Below are 18,349 nucleotides of genomic sequence, written 5' to 3'. Positions count from 1 at the left end.
ATTGCCACCCTGTGCCCAGCTCCCTACAGATACACACAGTAACACTGCAGAATTGTCACCCTCTGCCCTGCCCCCCTACAGTGACACTACTTAATTGTCACCCTGTGTCCTGTCCCCTACAAATACATAGTGACACTGCAGAATTGTCACCCTGTGCCCTGTCCCCTACAGATATATAGTGACACTGCAGAATTGTCACCCTGTTCCCTGCCCCCTACAGATACACACAGTGACACTACAGAATTGCCACCCTGTACCCAGCTCCCTACAGATACACACAGTGACACTACATAATTGTCACCCTGTGCCCAGCTCCCTTTAGATACACACAGTAAAACTGCAGAATTGTCACCATCTGCCCTGCCCCCTACAGATACACACAGTGACACTACAGAATTGTCACCCTGTGCCCTGCCATCTACAGATACACACAGTGACACTACAGAATTGTCACCCTGTGCCCTGCCATCTACAGATACACACAGTGACACTAAAGAATTGACACCCTGTTCCCTGTCCCCTACAGATACATAGTGGCACTGCAGAATTGTCACCCTGTGCCCAGCTCCCTACAGATAAACACAGTGACACTACAGAATTGTCACCCAGTGCCCTGCCCCCTACATATACACACAGGGACACTACAGAATTGTCGACCTGTGCCCTTCCCCCTACAGATACACAGTGATAATACAGAATTGCCACCCTGTGCCCAGCTCCCTACAGATACACACAGTAACACTGCAGAATTGTCACCCTCTGCCCTGCCCCCTACAGATACACATACTGAGACTACAGAATTGTCACCCTGTGTCCTGACCCTTACAGATACACAGTGACACTACAGAATTGTCACCCTGTTCCCTGCCCCCTAAAGATACACACAGTGACACTACAGAATTGCCACCCTGTGCCCAGCTCCCTACAGATACACAGTGAAACTACATTATTGTCACCCTGTGCCCAGCTCACTACAGATACATACAGTGACTACAGAATTGTCACCCTGTGCACTGCCATCTACAGATACACACAGTGACACTACAGAATTGTCACCCTGTTCCCTGCCCCCTACAGATACAGTGACACTGCAGAATTGTCACCCTGTGCCCAGCTCCCTACAGATACACACAGTGACACTACATAATTGTCACCCTGTGCCCTGCCCCCTACAGATACACAAAATGACACTACAGAATTGTCACCCTGTGCCCTGCCCCCTACAGATACATAGTGACACTATATAATTGTCACCCTGTGCCCAGCTCCCTACAGAGACACACAGTGACACTACAGAAATGCCACCCTATGCCCTGCCCCTACAGATACAGACAGTGACACTACAGAATTGTCACCCGGTGTCCTGCCCCCTACAGATACACACAGTGACACTACAGAATTGCCACCCTGTACCCTGCCCCCTACAGATACACACATTGACAATACAGAATTGCCACCCTGTGCCCAGCTCCCTACAGATACACACAGTGACACTACATAATTGTCACCCTGTGCCCACCTCCCTACAGATTCACACAATGACACTACAGAAATGCCATCCTATGCCCTGCCCCTACAGATACACACAGTGACACTACAGAATTGTCACCCTCTGCCCTGCCCCTACATATAAACACAGTGACACTACAGAATTGCCACCCTGTGCCCAACTCCCTACAGATACACACATTGACAATACAGAATTGCCACCCTGTGCCCAGCTCCCTACAGATACACATAGTCACACTACATAATTGTCACCCTGTGCCCAGTTCCCTACAGATTCACACAGTGACACTGCAGAATTGTCACCCTCTGCCCTGCCCCTACAGATACACACAGTGACACTACAAAATTATCACCCTGTGCCCTGCCCCCTACAGATACACACAGTGACACTACAGAATTATCACCCTGTGCCCTGCCCCCTAAAGATACATAGTGACACTGCAGAATTGTCACCCTGTGCCCAGCTCCCTACATATACACACACAACACACAGTGACACTACAGAAATGCAACCCTGTGCCCTGGCCCTACAGATACATACAGTGATACTACAGAATTGTCACCCTATGCCCTGCCCCCTACAGATACATACAGTGACACTACAGAATTGTCGACCTGTGCCCTTCCCCCTACAGATACACAGTGATAATACAGAATTGCCACCCTGTGCCCAGCTCCCTACAGATACACACAGTAACACTGCAGAATTGTCACCCTCTGCCCTGCCCCCTACAGATACACACACTGAGACTACAGAATTGTCACCCTGTGTCCTGACCCTTACAGATACACAGTGACACTACAGAATTGTCACCCTGTTCCCTGCCCCCTAAAGATACACACAGTGACACTACAGAATTGCCACCCTGTGCCCAGCTCCCTACAGATACACAGTGAAACTACATTATTGTCACCCTGTGCCCAGCTCACTACAGATACATACAGTGACTACAGAATTGTCACCCTGTGCACTGCCATCTACAGATACACACAGTGACACTACAGAATTGTCACCCTGTTCCCTGCCCCCTACAGATACAGTGACACTGCAGAATTGTCACCCTGTGCCCAGCTCCCTACAGATACACACAGTGACACTACATAATTGTCACCCTGTGCCCTGCCCCCTACAGATACACAAAATGACACTACAGAATTGTCACCCTGTGCCCTGCCCCCTACAGATACATAGTGACACTATATAATTGTCACCCTGTGCCCAGCTCCCTACAGAGACACACAGTGACACTACAGAAATGCCACCCTATGCCCTGCCCCTACAGATACACACAGTGACACTACAGAATTGTCACCCGGTGTCCTGCCCCCTACAGATACACACAGTGACACTACAGAATTGCCACCCTGTACCCTGCCCCCTACAGATACACACATTGACAATACAGAATTGCCACCCTGTGCCCAGCTCCCTACAGATACACACAGTGACACTACATAATTGTCACCCTGTGCCCACCTCCCTACAGATTCACACAATGACACTACAGAAATGCCATCCTATGCCCTGCCCCTACAGATACACACAGTGACACTACAGAATTGTCACCCTCTGCCCTGCCCCTACATATAAACACAGTGACACTACAGAATTGCCACCCTGTGCCCAACTCCCTACAGATACACACATTGACAATACAGAATTGCCACCCTGTGCCCAGCTCCCTACAGATACACATAGTCACACTACATAATTGTCACCCTGTGCCCAGTTCCCTACAGATTCACACAGTGACACTGCAGAATTGTCACCCTCTGCCCTGCCCCTACAGATACACACAGTGACACTACAAAATTATCACCCTGTGCCCTGCCCCCTACAGATACACACAGTGACACTACAGAATTATCACCCTGTGCCCTGCCCCCTAAAGATACATAGTGACACTGCAGAATTGTCACCCTGTGCCCAGCTCCCTACATATACACACACAACACACAGTGACACTACAGAAATGCAACCTTGTGCCCTGGCCCTACAGATACATACAGTGATACTACAGAATTGTCACCCTATGCCCTGCCCCCTACAGATACATACAGTGACACTACAGAATTATCACCCTGTGCCCAGCTCACTACAGATACATACAGTGACACTACAGAATTATCACCCTGTGCCCTGCCCCCTACAGATGCATACAGTGACATTATAGAATTGTCACCCTCTGCCCTGCCCCTACAGATACACACAGTGACACTACAGAATTGCCACCCTGTGCCCTGCCCGCTACAGATACACACAGTGACACTACAGAATTGCCACCCTGTGCCCTGCCCCCTACAGATACACACAGTGACAATACAGAATTGTCACCCTCTGCCCTGCCCCTACAGATTCACACAGTGACACTACAGAATTGCCACCCTGTGCCCAGCTCCCTACAGATACACACATTGACAATACATAATTGTCACCCTGTGTCCAGCTCCCTACAGATACACAGTGACACTGCATAATTGTCACCCTCTGCCCTGCCCCCTACAGATACACAGTGACACTACATAATTGTCACCCTGTGCCCAGCTCCCTACAGATTCACACAGTGACACTGCAGAATTGTCACTCTCTGCCCTGCCCCCTACAGATAAACACAGTTACACTACAGAATTGCCACCCTGTGCCCTGCCCCCTACAGATACACACAGTGACACTACAGAATTTTCACCCTGTGCCCTGTCCCCTACAGATACATACAGTGACATTGCAGAATTGTCACCATGTGCCCAGCTCCCTACAGATACACACAGTGACACTACAGAAATGCAACCCTGTGCCCTGGCCCTACAGATACACAGTGAAACTACATAATTGTCACCCTGTGCCCAGCTCACTACAGATACATACAGTGACACTACAGAATTGTCACCCTGTGCCCTGCCCCCTACATATACACACAGTGACACTACAGAATTGTCACCCTGTGCCCTGCCCCCTACAGATACATAGTGACACTGCAGAATTGTCACCCTGTGCCCAGCTCCCTACAGATACACACAGTGACACTACAGAAATTCAAACCTGTGCCCTGGCCCTACAGATACACAGTGAAACTACATAATTGTCACCCTGTGTCCAGTTCACTACAGATACATACAGTGACACTACGGAATTGTCACCCTGTGCCCTGCCCCCTAGAGATACACACAGTGACACTACAGAATTGTCACCCTGTGCCCTGCCCCCTACAGATACATAGTGACACTGCAGAATTGTCACCCTGTGCCCAGCTCCCTACACAGATACACACAGTGACACTACAGAAATTCAAACCTGTGCCCTGGCCCTACAGATACACAGTGAAACTACATAATTGTCACCCTGTGTCCAGTTCACTACAGATACATACAGTGACACTACAGAATTGTCACCCTGTGCCCTGCCCCCTAGAGATACATACAGTGACACTACAGAATTGTCACCCTGTGCCCTGCCCCTACAGATACACACAGTGACACTACAGAATTGTGCCCAGCTCCCTACAGATACACACAGTGACACTGCAGAATTGTCACCCTCTGCCCTGCCCCCTACAGATACACACAGTGACACTACAGAATTGCCACCCTGTGCCCTGTCCCGACCCCTACAGATACATAGTGACACTGCAGAATTGTCACCCTGTGCCCAGCTCACTACAGATACATACAGTGACACTACAGAATTGTCACCCTGTGCCCTGCCCCTACAGATACACACAGTGACACTACAGAATTGTGCCCAGCTCCCTACAGATACACACAGTGACACTGCAGAATTGTCACCCTCTGCCCTGCCCCCTACAGATACACACAGTGACACTACAGAATTGCCACCCTGTGCCCTGTCCCGACCCCTACAGATACATAGTGACACTGCAGAATTGTCACCCTCTGCCCTGCCCCCTACAGATTCACACAGTGACACTACAGAATTGCCACCCTGTGCCCTGCCCCCTACAGATATACACAGTGAAACTACAGAATTGTCACCCCCTGCCCTGCCCCCTACAGATACTCTCAGTGACACTACAGAATTGCCACCCTGTGCCCTGCCCCCTACAGATGCACTCAGTGACACTACAGAATTGTCATGCTGTGCCGTGCCCCCTACAGATACACTCAGTAACACTACAGAATTGTCACCTTGTGCCCTGCCCCCTACAGATATACAGTGACACTACAGAATTGCCACCCTGTGCCCTGCCCCTACAGATACACACAGTGACACTACAGAATTGCCACCCTGTGCCCTGCCCCTACAGATACACACAGTGACACAACAGAATTGCCACCCTGTGCCCTGCCCCTACAGATATGCACAGTGACACTACAGATGTTTTTACCATCTGCCCTGCCCCCTAGAGATGCACTCAGTAACACTACAGAATTGTCACCCTCTGCCCTGCCCCCTACAGATACACAAAGTGACACTACAGAATTGTCATTCAGTGCCCAGCTCCCTACAGATACACACAGTGACACAACAGGATTGTCACCCTGTGCCCAGCTCCCTACAGATACACAGTGATACTGCAGAATTGTCACCCTCTGCCCTGCCCCTACAGATACACACAGTGACACTACAGAATTGTCATGCTGTGCCGTGCCCCCTACAGATACACTCAGTAACACTACAGAATTGTCACCTTGTGCCCTGCCCCCTACAGATATACAGTGACACTACAGAATTGCCACCCTGTGCCCTGCCCCTACAGATACACACAGTGACACTACAGAATTGCCACCCTGTGCCCTGCCCCTACAGATACACACAGTGACACAACAGAATTGCCACCCTGTGCCCTGCCCCTACAGATACACACAGTGACACTACAGATGTTTTTACCATCTGCCCTGCCCCCTAGAGATGCACTCAGTAACACTACAGAATTGTCACCCTCTGCCCTGCCCCCTACAGATACACAAAGTGACACTACAGAATTGTCATTCAGTGCCCAGCTCCCTACAGATACACACAGTGACACAACAGGATTGTCACCCTGTGCCCAGCTCCCTACAGATACACATAGTGACACTACATAGTTGTCACCCTGTGCCCAGCTCCCTACAGATACACACAGTGACACTACAGAGTTGTCACCCTGTGCCTAGCTCCCTACAGATACACACAGTGACACTACATAGTTGTCACCCTGTGCCCAGCTCCCTACAGATACACACAGTGACACTACAGAATTGTCACCCTGTGCCCTGCCCCTACAGATACATAGTGACACAACAGAATTGCCACCCTGTGCCCAGCTCCCTACATATACACACAGTGACACTACAGAATTGTCACCCTGTGCCCTGCCCCTACAGATACATACAGTGACAGTATAGAATTGCCATCCTGTGCCCAGCTCCCTACAAATACATATAGTGACAATACAGAATTGTCACCCTCTATCCTGCCCCCTACAGATACATAGGGAAACTGCAGAATAGTCACACTGTGCCCAGCTCCCTACAGATACACAGTGACACTGCAGAATTGTCACCCTGTGACCTGCCCCCTACAGATACACACAGTGACACTGCAGAATTGTCGCCCTGCCCCCTGCCCCCTACAGATACACACAGTGACACTACAGAATTGTCTCCCTCTGTCCTGTCCCCTACAGATACACACAGACATTACAGAATTGTTATCTTCTGCCCAGCTCCCTACAGATAAACACAGTGACACTACAGAATTGTCACCCTCTGCCCTGCTCACTACAGATATACACAGTAACACTTCTGGCCAGCCGTTCACATACACAAACAGTGTCAGGCCAGCATTGTCATACTGTGGTCTGCTCTCCACGGCTCAGGTGCTCCCCCCACCTGTGGATGAGTCACACTGCTGGTTGGTCAGATGGCTTTGGTGGGTGGGATGATGAGGTTTGTGGTCCTGGGCTCTCCGCTCATAGCACAGGGATGAGAGCTTTAGTTCCCACTGAGGTGCATTCCTGCGCGCACACTGAGAACAGCTGCAGTGCACTGAGAGAATGTTACCGGGACACAATGTGGATTTGTTTTAGATCAAACTAAGCAGTGCATCAGACAACATTGGGGCTGTACAGTGCACATCAGCAGAGCTGTCATTTACTTTGGAGTTTTTATCCAAGTGAACATTAATGTACTTAATGGAGATTTGCATTAAATATTGTTTGTGAGTCCAGCTGAAGTTCTTACTAAGGACAAAAGGAGCATATAGGAGTTTTTCAGCCTGGAGTCTGCTGCTTTTGCTGGAAGAGCCTCTGATTACTCTCTACTGGATGCAGCTGTTGTGTAGTTATTAGGATCACCTGTGCCTCTAAGTGTAACTTAGAGGTAAGATGAGCTTGGTAAATTGCAGCTTGTGAGAGTAGCTAGGACCATATGAGCAAAGTATCTTTCTAGCAATATATTCAATAGGGGTTTGATTTTCTTTGGAATTTCTGCTTGTTTCAGTATCTGGACCTGCTTACTAGGAATGATAGGAAAGGCTGACAAATTCTGTAATTTCTATTTGTAGTAGGTGGTAAGAGGTGCCATAAATTGAGAGTGGAAGTTGGCACCAAAGGAATCGAACATAGCTGGCACTTGTAGAGGTGAGCTGATACCCTGGCACAGTAGATGGCATTGCACAGTTAGAAACAGCTGCTTCGTTTCTTAGGGGGCAGATAAGACAGTACAACGCTGCTGGCATATTTAGGAGATTGCAAGTCCAGTAACAGCTGGTACAATTTGGGCAAATTGAATTCCTGGCATGGTTAGGTGCAGCCTTCACATTTTAGAAGGCGCACTGAAAACCTGCGAAGGAAGCCGCTGGTGGCATAATCAGTAGTGTGCACTGAACATCTGGCACAGTGAAGTATAGTTCATAGTAGCTGGCACAGTTAAAGGGGTGCACTTAAAACCTAGCACAATCAGGTTAACTGGCACATTAAGGGGTGAACTGAAGACCTAGAACAGTCAGCTGTAATTGGCACTTTTATGGTGCACAATGAAGATCTAGCACAGGCAAGTGTGACTGGCACATTTAGGAAGGTATAGTGAAACCTTGGCACAGTTAGGCACAGCTGGCACAGTTAGAGAGTTTTATAGAAGACCAAGCACTGTGAGACGAAGCTGGTATATACGAGGTAACAATGAAGGTTTAGTACAGTCAGCTGGCACAATTAATAGGGGGATACTGAAGACCTGGTTACGTCAAGCTGCTTCAGAACTAGCACACCCAGGGTTAGCTGGCACGGTTAGGAGGGGTAGGCTTAAGATCTAGCTTGGTCTAGTGGGCACAGTAAGGGTGCATATGAAACCTATCGCAGGCACGCACAGCTGACATAATTAGGAGGGAAAACAAGAGACCCTGTACAGTCTTGCACTGCTGGTACAGTTACAAGGCTGCTGTAGAGAAATTCCAGTCACTTGGTACTGAACCTACTAAGGGTTAAGTGTGGCAGCACTTTATATAGCAAGACGGAGACCTATATCACCGAGGATGCACAAGGCTTGCCGCAACACCACACCAGATGTTAGGACAGTGGGCAAGCAATGTGCCACCCAGCGGGCATCCTGGCACCTATTGACACTGCTCCTTACCCTGCTACTGCGTTGCGCTAAAGCCCAGGATCCTGAAGACACATTGGAGACCGGCTCTGGGCAGAGTGTAGGTAAGTGAAGCATTGAGTATTCTTTTATTGGGAAAAAAATGTAATATTTTAGCAATTATAGTTTGGCAAGGTCTGCTGTTTTGTTTTTAGATATTATACTGTCTGCTCTCCTGAATATTATGCTTTGCCACTTTCTAAAACCCCATACTGATGACTTGTCTGGACGGATCATATGCTGAATAAACCAACTTTTTTTTCCTGTGGGAATTGACCCAACCAGCTACTGAGTACAGATTTGAGTTGGCCTTTTCAATGAAAAGCTATTTTAAACATGTTAAATTGCTACCTTCCCATGCAAGATAGAATATTTTGATAACTTTGTCCAATGAATTGCTCTATTCTATGTTATTTGTAACAGCTATTTATAAGTGTACACCTGACAGTATTCCTTTATATGATTTTTTTTAAAAAATCTCAAATTGCCTATATTTCTCCTATGTGTTAACTTTGAGGGAAGATATGCTATAAGGAATATTGTGATTGAGTGTAGAACACTGAAAAGCAAAAGAATGACCAATGGTTCAGTGGAGTCAGTACTAGGGCACTAAAGTGAGCTAAGCACATCAATCACAAATATATGTCACACAATGGGGGGGGGGGGGGGGGTACAGTAGGGCCACAGCTAAATACTTTACAATTAGACATATAGGTGTACAAATGAAGGGTAAAGTGTCCTTATAAAACTGCTGCTAATACCTCTATGTTTAAAACAATAACATTACTCAGTTTGAGGAACTTAGACAGATACAAAACACTGTACAGCTGCAAGTTAGAACACTGATCTTATGTGACAGCACTAGTGTATAGATTATATCTATCACTGTGGATATTTAGTTGGAGAATAAACCTGCAACTAATTGAAAAAATGTTTTTTATAAAAAAGTTTACATCAATTTCCCTATGTGGAATTCCCAAACATTGACAAGAACTTAAAAATATATGTGATGGAAATGGTTAATCCAGTGCCATTGGACATTTGCTAAAACATTCTTATTTAAATAAATATCCTTATATGAAAGTGAATTAGAGTTAGACAGATTATGTGAACTTGAAATCAGCCATGTTTTGCTAGAGTCCTGACAAAAGTAGTGATGCATAAAATATGATGCTATAGTTTGCTTTACTGACTGATTTGTGACTACGATATGGGTCATATCTTCCAGATGTTCCTTTTCCAGATGTTCATACATAATTTAATTCTTCTAATCAAAATAAAAAGACCAATACTTTTTTAGTTATTACTGAGTGCAAAAACTCCGGAGTGCCTCTGAAACCTTTAGTAGGTGACACACACATCAGTGGTAATACATTCTGCAGTAGCATTATCAGATGAACAACAAAGGCTAAAAGAGACAGATTGATGTTTCAAATATATTATCTGCAGTCTCTGACTGCATTAAAGCTAGGTTTGAAATGTATAACAGTTGTTTTTTTGCCACAAACAGATGTAAATTGGCTGAATACAACTTTTTTTGGATCATCTTTGTGAAGATGTATATAAACCTGTTAGCGAAAGATACTTGAGTATCAGTTGCGCCAAACGTGTACTTCTTTAAAGGGACAGTCTACAATATCATTTTTATTGTTTTAAAAGATGGATGATTCCTTAATTACCCATTCCCCAGTTGTGCATAACCAACACAGTTATATTAAGATATGTTTTACCTCTGTGATTACCTTGTATCTAAGCCTTTTCTGACAGCCCCCTAATCACATGACTTTTTATTTATTATCTATTGAGTTGCATTTAGTATTGTGTTGTGCTGACTCTTAATTAACTCACCGGGCATGAACACATTCTTATCTATATGGCCCACATGAACTATCAGTCTCCTGTTGTGAAAAGCAAATAAAAAAACGTGATAAGAGGCTGTCTATAGAGCCTTTGAAACAGGCAGACATTTAGAGGTTTAAATGTTATAAAGTATATTAATCTAACAATGTTGGTGGTGCAAAACTGGGGAATGTGTAGTAAAGGGATTATCTATTTTTATAAACAATAACAATTTTTGTGTAGACTGTCCCTTTAACCTGTTAACTGGGTCATTTTGTGTACTAAGATTAAAAAAAGCCATTTAATATAAATCAGTAAAAATGAATGTAAATATTGCAGCTGCTTTAGTTGTGGTAACAAAATACAAATGATTTTATCTTTACACTTTTCATGCATGTGTATTTATGTAACTTCCATAAGGTAAAGGGATTCTAGCAAATGCCACATCCTCTAATTAAGATGTTACCTATGTGTCCAACATTTTTGTATGGGTTAAACACAGTTATCTAGGGTCAGTAATGCAGGTTCGGACAAATTAGGACATGCCCTTTTTGCTTAAAGGGACAGTCTACTCCAGAATTGTTATTGTTTAAAAAGATAGATCACTTTATTACCCATTCCCCTGTTTTGCATAACAAACTGTTATATTAATGCACTTTTTACCTCTGTGATTACCTTGTATCTAAGCCTCTGCAGACTGCCCCCTTCTTTCAGTTCTTTTGACAGGCATGCATTGTAGCCAATCAGTGTCCTTTCATAAGTAACTCGACAGGTGTGAGCACAATGTAATCTATATGGTACACATGAACTAACACCCTCTAGTTGTGAAAAACTGTCAAATACATTCAGATAAGAGGCGGCCTTCAATGGTTTAAAAATTAGCATACGTGCCTACCTAGGTTTAGCTTTCAACTAAGAATACCAAAAGAACAAAGCAAATTTGATGATAAAAGTAAATTGGAACGTTGTTTAAAATTGCATGCCCTATCTGAATCATGAAAGTTTAATTTTAACTAGACTGTCCCTTTAACTTGTTTTCCCAGTGAAGTGACATTTTTAAATGACAAGTTATCTCATAGGGCTCTATTTATCAAACTGGGATAGCAGCTTCAGAGCGCCGTTGTTTTTAACACGAGCGTGAAACGCTAAGTAATTAGCAGCAGCCTTAAGGCCATTGTTTCGTAACCTCTCCGCCACCTAAAGTGTGGCAAATTGGAATCATCCCTGATTAGATCATATCTGGATGATTGACAGCCCCCTCTTGTGCGCGTTGTACAAATGGCGGCTTGTGTGGTGTTAAATGCGATCGCGCATGGTTGGTCAGATAAGGTTCATGACAGAGAACCTCTCCCATCCGCCCTTTCAAAAGTGGAGCCCTATAATTTCCAATGATCACATTAGACATCTTTTCTGTATACTTTTTTTTTTTTGTCTAAATATGGTTCAGTCACGGTTCTTTCATGTATATTATGTATTATTTATTTATTTTTGTTTAGTTTATTGTCAATTTTAAAGGGACACTGAACCCAAATTTTTTCTTTCATGATTCAGATAGAGCATGCAATTTTAAGCAACTTTCTAATTTACTCCTATTATCGCTTTTTATTCGTTCTCTTGCTATCTTTATTTGAAAAAGAAGGCATCTAAGTTAAGGAGTCAGCCAATTTTTGGTTCAGACCTTGGACAGCACTTGTTTATTGGTGGGCGAATTTATCCACCAATCAGCAAGAACAACCCAGGTTGTTCACCAAAAATTGTCCGGCATCTAAACTTACACTCTTGATTTTTCAAATGGTACCAATTGATAATAGGAATAAATTAGAAAGTTGCTTAAAATTGCTGCTCTATTTGAATCATGAAAGAAAAAAATTGGGTTCAGTGTCACTGAATATTGACATTACACAACAGTAACTTTATAAAACTTTGTATGGCACTCAGGCAATTTATGTAAATACTTTTAGCAGCAACTTTACAAATTCTTAGGTAAGTTTTGTTAATCACATTTTTATGTATGATCCTATAAATCTGTAAATTTGCTTTTAAAGCAAAATGTAACTTCATAACATTATTTGTATATGGCTCTTCCGTTGAGTTATGAAATATTAAAATCCACTTTGTGTTATATAGTAAATACCACAACAATTCAAAATATTTTTGGATTTAATGCACTTAAAGCCATTTTCACTATCATCTGATGGGACCCAGGAGGGTGAAACACCTGTCTGTGGGTTGGTTTGTTGACCTTGCTCATGAAACCCATGTTATGCATTAATAGTTTCAACTGATATAGTTATTAAAGAATACATGTCAAAATGTATAACATTGATACAAACATTGTTGCAAACAGTGGGGACCTAGAGTACAAATTCTCAGATATTAGACACATAAATCCCTACAAAAAAACACCAACCGAACTGAGAGATGTCTCTTTATATGCAGAACAGTGTTTGTGTTTTATTTATTTCTGCATATGTGTGTGCCCACTTTGCATTTCATCAGCTATTGAACAAAACCTATTGCTTTTGGCTATTTCAAATGCCTGTCACTAATTGGGAACCAAATATAAAGAAACAGTGCACCCTAATATTTTCTTCCTTTTAATTTGTTCCCAATGATCCATTTTACCCGCTGGAGTGTATTAAATTATTTACAAATGCATCTACTACATTTATTTTGGCATTCAAAATAGCTGATTTTGCCTGTGGTATACCTACCTATACTAAGAGTTTTTATACTTAAAGGGACACTGAACCCAATTTTTTTCTTTCGTGATTCAGATAGAGCATGTAATTTTAAGCAACTTTCTAATTTACTCCTATTATCAATTTTTCTTCATTCTCTTGGTATCTTTATTTGAAGAGCAAGAATGTAAGTTTAGATGCCGGCCCATTTTTGGTGAACAACCTGGGTTGTCCTTGCTGATTGGTGGATAAATTCATTGACCAATAAAAAACTGCTGTCCAGAGTACTAAACCAAAAAATAATAATCTTAGATGCCTTCTTTTTCAAATAAAGATAGCAAGAGAATGAAGAGAAATTGATAATAGGAGTAAATTAGAAAGTTGCTTAAAATTGCATGCTCTATCTGAATCACGAAAGAGAAAAAATGTGGGTTCAGTGTCCCTTTAAGTTGGGGGGTATATAAAGTTTATTGTTCCAATAGAACATTCCATTAGGTTGTTCAGTTAGTGTAGGCAGAATAAATTACAACCCGGGGGGGGGTTAGTAGAGATATGTAATACAATGTTACTTTTCAATTTCAGTTATTCTTTCTAAGTATTGGGCTTTGGTTTATAAACAGAAATAATATAGAGAAGCATGTGTGTCTATAGAAAGTAATAAAATAAGAAAATCTGACAGCTAAGCATTTTTTGCGTTGTTGTTTCAAATAACAAAACCAGCTATTTCAAATACAAAAATCAACTTAAATAAGCAATTTCTCATACATGTTATACTCTGCAGCTGGTACAACAAGTAATTTGAAATACGTTAAGGGAAAAACAATTTTACAGTGCACTGTCCCTTTAATGCAGGCGATAAGAAGCTTTTCAGATCTAACTTTTCTTCAGTACCATAAGTAAAAGCTAAAATATGCACAATATTAACCTGACTCACAGGCTACAAGATGACATTGATAATCATATGAATTTATATATGTGTCACTATTACTATGTACTGTTTGCCACAAAGGGAATAAAGTACAGAGGTCTGCAAATATTAGTATTTCTCATTGGAGAAACTGTCTGCTGACCAAGTGCATAAAGCCCAACTGATTTAATAGTTAACCAGCTGTAACTGTATTCAGGGAGTATAATGTGCCATAGGGCATGATTCAGGGAGTACAGTGTGCCAGAGGGTATGATTCAGGGAGTACACGGTGTGCCAGAGGGTATGATTCAGGGAGTACACGGTGTGCCAGAGGGTATGATTCAGGGAGTACACAGTGTGCCAGAGGGCATGATTCAGGGAGTACACAGTGTGCCAGAGGGTATGATTCAGGGAGTACACAGTGTGCCAGAGGGTATGATTCAGGGAGTACACGGTGTGCCAGAGGGCATGATTCAGGGAGTACACAGTGTGCCAGAGGGTATGATTCAGGGAGTACACGGTGTGCCAGAGGGTATGATTCAGGGAGTACACAGTGTGCCAGAGGGTATGATTCAGGGAGTACACGGTGTGCCAGAGGGTATGATTCAGGGAGTACACGGTGTGCCAGAGGGTATGATTCAGGGAGTACACAGTGTGCCAGAGGGTATGATTCAGGGAGTACACGGTGTGCCAGAGGGTATGATTCAGGGAGTACACGGTGTGCCAGAGGGTATGATTCAGGGAGTACACAGTGTGCCAGAGGGTATGATTCAGGGAGTACACGGTGTGAAAGAGGGTATGATTCAGGGAGTACAGTGTGCCAGAGGGTATGATTCAGGGAGTACACGGTGTGCCAGAGGGTATGATTCAGGGAGTACACAGTGTGCCAGAGGGTATGATTCAGGGAGTACAGTGTGCCAGAGGGTATGATTCAGGGAGTACACAGTGTGCCAGAGGGTATGATTCAGGGAGTACACAGTGTGCCAGAGGGTATGATTCAGGGAGTACACAGTGTGCCAGAGGGTATGATTCAGGGAGTACACAGTGTGCCAGAGGGTATGATTCAGGGAGTACACAGTGTGCCAGAGGGCATGATTCAGGAAGTACAATGTGCCCAGACCAGAGGGTATGATTCAGGAAGTACAGTGTGCCAGAGGGCATGACTCAGGGAGTACACAGTGTGCCAGAGGGTATGATTCAGGGAGTACACAGTGTGCCAGAGGGTATGATTCAGGGAGTACACAGTGTGCCAGAGGGTATGATTCAGGGAGTACACAGTGTGCCAGAGGGTATGATTCAGGGAGTACACGGTGTGCCAGAGGGCATGTTTCAGGGAGTACGGTGTGCCCAGACCAGAGGGCATGACTCAGGGAGTACGGTGTGCCCAGACCAGAGGGCATGACTCAGGGAGTACGGTGTGCCCAGACCAGAGGGCATGATTCAGGGAGTACGGTGTGCCCAGACCAGAGGGCATGACTCAGGGAGTACGGTGTGCCCAGACCAGAGGGCATGACTCAGGGAGTACGGTGTGCCCAGACCAGAGGGCATGACTCAGGGAGTACGGTGTGCCCAGACCAGAGGGCATGATTCAGGGAGTACGGTGTGCCCAGACCAGAGGGCATGATTCAGGGAGTACGGTGTGCCCAGACCAGAGGGCATGACTCAGGGAGTACGGTGTGCCCAGACCAGAGGGCATGACTCAGGGAGTACGGTGTGCCCAGACCAGAGGGCATGACTCAGGGAGTACGGTGTGCCCAGACCAGAGGGCATGACTCAGGGAGTACGGTGTGCCCAGACCAGAGGGCATGACTCAGGGAGTACGGTGTGCCCAGACCAGAGGGCATGACTCAGGGAGTACGGTGTGCCCAGACCAGAGGGAATGACTCAGGGAGTACGGTGTGCCCAGACCAGAGGGCATGACTCAGGGAGTACGGTGTGCCCAGACCAGAGGGCATGACTCAGGGAGTACGGTGTGCCCAGACCAGAGGGCATGACTCAGGGAGTACGGTGTGCCCAGACCAGAGGGCATGATTCAGAAAGTACGGTGTGCCCAGACCAGAGGGCATGACTCAGGGAGTACGGTGTGCCCAGACCAGAGGGCATGACTCAGGGAGTACGGTGTGCCCAGACCAGAGGGCATGACTCAGGGAGTACGGTGTGCCCAGACCAGAGGGCATGATTCAGGGAGTACGGTGTGCCCAGACCAGAGGGCATGACTCAGGGAGTACAGTGTGCCCAGACCAGAGGGCATGACTCAGGAAGTACAGTGTGCCCAGACCAGAGGGCATGACTCAGGAAGTACAATGTGCCCAGACCAGAGGGTATGATTCAGGAAGTACAATGTGCCCAGACCAGAGGGCATGACTCAGGGAGTACAGTGTGCCCAGACCAGAGGGCATGACTCAGGGAGTACAGTGTGCCCAGACCAGAGGGCATGATTCAGGATTCAGGAAGTACAATGTGCCCAGACCAGAGGGCATGATTCAGGAAATACAGTGTGCCCAGAGGGCATGACTCAGGGAGTACAGTGTGCCCAGACCAGAGGGCATGATTCAGGAAGTACAGTGTGCCCAGACCAGAGGGCATGATTCAGGAAGTACAGTGTGCCCAGACCAGAGGGCATGACTCAGGGAGTACAGTGTGCCCAGACCAGAGGGCATGACTCAGGGAGTACAATGTGCCCAGACCAGAGGGCATGATTCAGGAAGTACAATGTGCCCAGACCAGAGGGTATGATTCAGGAAGTACAGTGTGCCCAGAGGGCATGATTCAGGAAGTACAGTGTGTCCAGACCAGAGGGCATGATTCAGGAAGTACAATGTGCCCAGACCAGAGGGCATGATTCAGGAAGTACAGTGTGCCCAGAGGGCATGATTCAGTGAGTACACAGTGTGCCAGAGGGCATGATTCAGGGAGTACGGTGTGCCAGAGGGCATGATTCAGGGAGTACACGGTGTGCCAGAGGGTATGATTCAGGGAGTACACGGTGTGCCCAGAGGGCATGATTCAGGGAGTACACAGTGTGCCAGAGGGTATGATTCAGGGAGTACACGGTGTGCCAGAGGGTATGATTCAGGGAGTACACAGTGTGCCAGAGGGTATGATTCAGGGAGTACACGGTGTGCCAGAGGGTATGATTCAGGGAGTACACGGTGTGCCCAGAGGGTATGATTCAGGGAGTACACGGTGTGCCCAGAGGGTATGATTCAGGGAGTACGGTGTGCCCAGAGGGTATGATTCAGGGAGTACACAGTGTGCCAGAGGGTATGATTCAGGGAGTACACGGTGTGCCCAGAGGGTATGATTCAGGGAGTACAGTGTGCCAGAGGGTATGATTCAGGGAGTACGGTGTGCCCAGAGGGTATGATTCAGGGAGTACAGTGTGCCAGAGGGTATGATTCAGGGAGTACAGTGTGCCAGAGGGTATGATTCAGGGAGTACACGGTGTGCCCAGAGGGTATGATTCAGGGAGTACACAGTGTGCCAGAGGGTATGATTCAGGGAGTACACAGTGTGCCAGAGGGCATGATTCAGGGAGTACACAGTGTCCCAGAGGGCATGATTCAGGGAGTACAGTGTGCCAGAGGGTATGATTCAGGGAGTACAATGTGCCAGAGGGCATGATTCAGGGAGTACAGTGTGCCAGAGGGTATGATTCAGGGAGTACACAGTGTGCCAGAGGGTATGACTCAGGGAGTACACAGTGTGCCAGAGGGTATGATTCAGGGAGTACACAGTGTGCCAGAGGGTATGACTCAGGGAGTACACAGTGTGCCAGAGGGCATGACTCAGGGAGTACACAGTGTGCCAGAGGGTATGATTCAGGGAGTACACAGTG

General features: G+C 45.8%; 1 protein-coding gene across 1 annotated transcript in view; it reads left to right on the top strand.

Moving 5' to 3' along the window:
- Positions 1-7,478: 7,478 nt before the first annotated feature.
- LOC128642637 (collagen alpha-1(I) chain-like) overlaps positions 7,479-18,349 on the top strand; it is a 509,301-nt gene continuing 498,430 nt past the window's right edge. Inside the window, exon 1 of the mRNA XM_053695420.1 lies at positions 7,479-9,149. Within this exon, the coding sequence (XP_053551395.1) occupies positions 8,978-9,149 (172 nt within the window). The 5' untranslated portion in view covers positions 7,479-8,977. The remainder of the gene's footprint in view (positions 9,150-18,349) is intronic.

This window comes from Bombina bombina, chromosome 12, assembly GCF_027579735.1.
Source record: "Bombina bombina isolate aBomBom1 chromosome 12, aBomBom1.pri, whole genome shotgun sequence".
In the NCBI taxonomy this organism is placed as follows: Eukaryota; Metazoa; Chordata; class Amphibia; order Anura; family Bombinatoridae; genus Bombina; species Bombina bombina.
This window is presented reverse-complemented; position numbering and strand designations above follow the sequence as displayed.